The sequence below is a fragment of the Abrus precatorius genome, unplaced genomic scaffold (assembly GCF_003935025.1).
Source record: "Abrus precatorius isolate BTA unplaced genomic scaffold, Abrus_2018 Scaffold4, whole genome shotgun sequence".
Classification (NCBI taxonomy): Eukaryota; Viridiplantae; Streptophyta; class Magnoliopsida; order Fabales; family Fabaceae; genus Abrus; species Abrus precatorius.
In genome coordinates this window covers 1,992,098-1,996,514 of record NW_020874384.1, presented here as the reverse complement: position 1 = coordinate 1,996,514, position 4,417 = coordinate 1,992,098, and the positions used below count along the sequence as shown (strand labels likewise).

General features: G+C 36.5%; 1 protein-coding gene and 1 non-coding gene across 2 annotated transcripts; one reads left to right on the top strand and one right to left on the bottom strand.

The window, feature by feature from the left end:
• The first annotated feature begins 200 nt into the window (after positions 1-200).
• LOC113865449 (serine/threonine-protein kinase-like protein ACR4) lies at positions 201-3,158 on the top strand. The gene has a single exon (XM_027499996.1). It carries the CDS (start codon positions 235-237, stop codon positions 2,941-2,943), a length of 2,709 nt encoding a protein of 902 aa, XP_027355797.1. The 5' UTR covers positions 201-234; the 3' UTR covers positions 2,944-3,158.
• Positions 3,159-3,378: 220 nt separating this feature from the next.
• On the bottom strand, positions 3,379-3,450 carry TRNAT-UGU. Its single transcript has one exon. It is a non-coding gene; the product is annotated as a tRNA-Thr (tRNA).
• Between the last annotated feature and the right edge of the window lie 967 nt (positions 3,451-4,417).

The following is a 4,417-nucleotide window of genomic DNA, read 5'->3' as shown; positions in this document are numbered from 1 at the left end:
GGTGTTTCAGTTCTTAATTAGATGAAGTTTGCAAGACTTGTTCTTCCATCTAAACTACATTAGCGTTACCTACCATTTTTCTTGCAATGGGTTTGTAAAGGTTGAAGCTAAAGTCTATGTCCATACACTATTTTTATTGGTAAAGATTCTATACACTTTTTTATTCATATGATATTAGGGTTGCTTCGCATCATGGGGTTCTTACTGAGACACTCGTTGATTTTCGGTTTGAATATGCACCTATGGTCAACCATGCTTCTATATGCGGTTTTATCATACTTGTGGTTGCCAGTTACAAGTCTTGGTTCCATGTCATCTATAGCCATCTCATATGGAGAAAAAGGTTCTGTCTTTTGTGGTTTGAAATCTGATGGGTCTCATACTGTGACTTGCTATGGATCCAACTCTGCCATAATCTATGGAACACCAACCCATTTCTCATTTATTGGTCTAACTGCTGGAGATGGCTTTGTTTGTGGGCTTCTAATGGGTTCTAATCAACCATATTGCTGGGGTAGCAGTGCCTATATTGAAATGGGTGTTCCTCAACCAATGATCAAAGGAGCTGAGTATCTAGAAATTAGTGCTGGTGATTACCATGTTTGTGGCTTGAGGAAACCTTTGACTGGAAGACACAGGAACATTTCTTTGGTTGATTGCTGGGGCTACAACATGACCAAGAACTATGTCATTGGTGGACAGATTCAATCAATAACCGCAGGTTCTGAGTTCAATTGTGGGTTGTTTTCTCAGAATAGAACTGTGTTTTGTTGGGGTGATGAGACTAGTAGTCTAGTGATTAGTTTGATTCCACTGGACAGAAGATTCCAGAAAATTTCAGCTGGTGGGTATCACGTGTGTGGAATCTCAGAAGGGGTGAATTCAAAAACTGTTTGTTGGGGGAGAAGCTTGGATATTGAGGAAGAAATTTCAGTGACACATGCAGGTCAAGGCAATGTTGATTTGGCTCCAAATGACCCCATGCTTTCTGTAGTGGGAGGTAAGTTTCATGCTTGTGGCATTAAGAGCTATGATCATGGAGTGATTTGTTGGGGCTTTATCATCAAACCAAGCACTCCACCTCCTAGTGAGATTAAAGTCTTTGAGGTTGCAGCTGGTGATTATTTCACTTGTGCAGTTCTTGCTGAGAAATCTCTTATGCCTGCTTGTTGGGGTGTTGACTTTCCTACCTCTCTTCCTTTAGCTGTTTCACCAGGAATGTGCCAAACTTCTCCATGTCCTCCTGGTTTCTATGCAATGGATGAGCATAAGGGTCTTTGCAAGTCCCCAGATTCTCGTGTTTGCATGCGCTGCAGTGGTACATGTCCTGCTGAAATGTTTCAGAAAAGTGGGTGCAATTTGGCATCTGATAGACTGTGTGATTATAACTGTTCTGCTTGTTCTTCTTCTGAGTGCTTCCTGAACTGCTCCTCTTCATATTCCAATGCTGCCACAGAGAAGAAAAATGAAAAGTTTTGGGCCTTGCAGTTGCCAGTAGTTATTGCTGAGATTGCTTTTGCAGTTTTCATAGTTAGTATTGTGTCAATAACTGCAGTTTTGTATGTTCGGTACAGGCTAAGAGATTGTGACTGTTCAAAAAGGACAAAGGTGAAGAGACTTGGTGGCAGTTCTTCCCTCCAAAATGAGAACAGCAAGGTCAGGCCAGACTTGGAGGATTTCAAGATTAGGAGGGCTCAAATGTTCACCTATGAGGAACTTGAAAGTGCAACTGGTGGATTCAAAGAAGAATCCATAGTGGGAAAGGGAAGCTTTTCATGTGTGTTCAAGGGTGTTTTGAAAGATGGGACAGTTGTTGCAGTTAAAAGGGCAATAGTGTCACCCAACATGCAGAAAAATTCCAAAGAGTTTCACACAGAACTTGACTTACTCTCAAGATTGAACCATGCCCATTTACTCAACCTTCTAGGCTATTGTGAAGAAGGAGGAGAAAGACTTCTTGTGTATGAGTTCATGGCTCATGGGTCTTTGCATCAACACCTACATGGCACAAACCAAGTGTTGAGAGAGCAGTTAGATTGGATAAGGAGGGTAACAATTGCAGTGCAAGCAGCACGTGGAATTGAATATTTGCATGGCTACGCTTGCCCACCTGTGATCCATAGAGACATAAAGTCGTCAAACATCCTCATTGATGAAGAACACAATGCAAGAGTGGCTGATTTTGGTTTGTCATTGTTGGGTCCTGCAGATAGTAGTTCCCCACTAGCTGAACTCCCAGCTGGAACTCTTGGATATCTTGATCCTGAGTACTATAGGCTTCATTACCTCACCACAAAATCTGATGTCTACAGCTTTGGTGTTCTACTTTTGGAAATTCTAAGTGGTAGAAAAGCCATTGACATGCAATATGAAGAAGGAAACATAGTTGAATGGGCAGTGCCACTGATCAAGTCAGGAGATATAACGGCAATATTGGACCCGGTTCTAAAACCTCCACCTGATCTTGAAGCCTTGAAAAGAATAGCCAATGTGGCATGCAAATGTGTGAGAATGAGAGGGAAAGAGAGACCCTCAATGGATAAAGTAACAACAGCTTTGGAAAGAGCTCTTGCAATGTTAATGGGTAGTCCATGCATTGAGCAACCGATTTTGCCCACTGAGGTTGTTTTGGGAAGTAACAGGTTGCACAAGAAATCATCTCAAAGGTCTTCAAACAGGTCAGCTTCTGAAACTGATGTGGCAGAAACTGAGGACCAAAGGTTTGAGTTTCGAGCACCCTCTTGGATAACTTTCCCTAGTGTTACATCTTCTCAAAGAAGAAAGTCTTCAGTCTCAGAAGCAGATGTTGATGGGAAGAATGTAGAAGTGAAAAACATGAGCAATGTTGGAGGTGGAGGTGGAGGTGATGTTCTAAGAAGCCTTGAGGAAGAGATTGGTCCTGCTTCTCCTAGAGAGAGGTTGTTCTTGCAGCACAATTTCTAACCATGTCATTGTTGGAGGGAAAACTCAGGTTTCAGTTCTCACATTATTGTGGCTATTGGTTTAGACACTTGAGAATGTAATGTGGTTAAAATTTGTTGTGAGGTGATTTTCCTCGATTGATTGTTACCACTAATGTACTACTATTTCATGTAACTTTTGTTGAGTTGCAAGTCTGACTATGATGATTATTTTGTTTTCTATATTTGAGAGAGTTTGTGTTAAAGAACTTTAGTGGAGTTTTCATTCTTTTATGCAACTACTTTTGGATGTTATGTAGCTGTGTTGTCATGTTATTGGTTGTAGTTTATCATGTACTTTAAATTCTATGATTCATTTGAAATTGAAAAAATTGGATTATAATCTAAGGTTAAAAAAATGATAAATTGGACTTTTATGGAATAAACAAGTAGGGAAAAGAAGAAACGAAAGCAAAATTGCCCTCACGCAGGATCGAACTACGGACCTTCAGTTTACAAGACTGACGCTCTACCACTGAGCTATAAGGGCCAGTTGACATTTAGGTTCAATAATATTTCTATATTTTAACAAAGTTTAAGCCCCACCACTAAATACCATCATGAAAAAAGACTTCAAAGGGAACAAACTTCTGGTAAATGAATTGAAGGGACATTTCTGATTGATGATTGATACCTAACGCAAACGTGGGTTAGAAAAAAAATGTTTTCCTTCTTATAAGCATGGAATGTGTTAAAAGATATTATGTGAATACATAATATTCACTAGTAGGAATGAAAATAGATTAGGTTAAGTTAGACTTTACATAAATAAACTTGATTTGTTTACTAATTTTGAAGTTTGAGCCTGATATCTGTCATAGGCTTTTTATTAAGTTATGTTTGTACTTTTTAAAAGATTAATTTGACCTATTAGCCTTTTTAACGACCTACTTTGTATTTAAACATTAAATAGGTCATTAAATTTTTTTATAAATAGACTATTAAACTATCTAAATAGGTATATTTTTTTAAAAGTCATAAGGTTTATATCTAAATAAATTATTCAAAAAAATTATTCAACACTTTGAATATGTATAATAAAATTACATATTTTTATTTATCCCTTTCAAACCACATATTTAATTTAAATAAATGCATTACTACACATACAAAAAATAAAATAAAATAAATATTAATTTATAAATCATTAAGCAAATCTAGTAACATAAAGTCTTACACATTAAATCAACAAACACAATATAACTAAATAAGTTTTAGACCTAAAATTAGCAAATGCAACAAATAAAAATATAAAATACACAAATAACAATATTTTTTATAATAAATAAGAAACAACAAATATGCCATTAGATCTTCAAGGAGATTTCTTCATATTATTTATCAACCTTTAAAATAAAGAAAAATATTATTAGAATAAAAATATTTTTAAATAGTGATTACAAATATTTTTTAAAAATACTTTAAAAAATTATTACCTTTGATTTTCTTGTCAAATT

Bases quoted from the DNA above. Each gene is read 5' to 3' on its own strand.
- LOC113865449 (XM_027499996.1), top strand. From the start codon at position 235: ATGCACCTATGGTCAACCATGCTTCTATATGCGGTTTTATCATACTTG.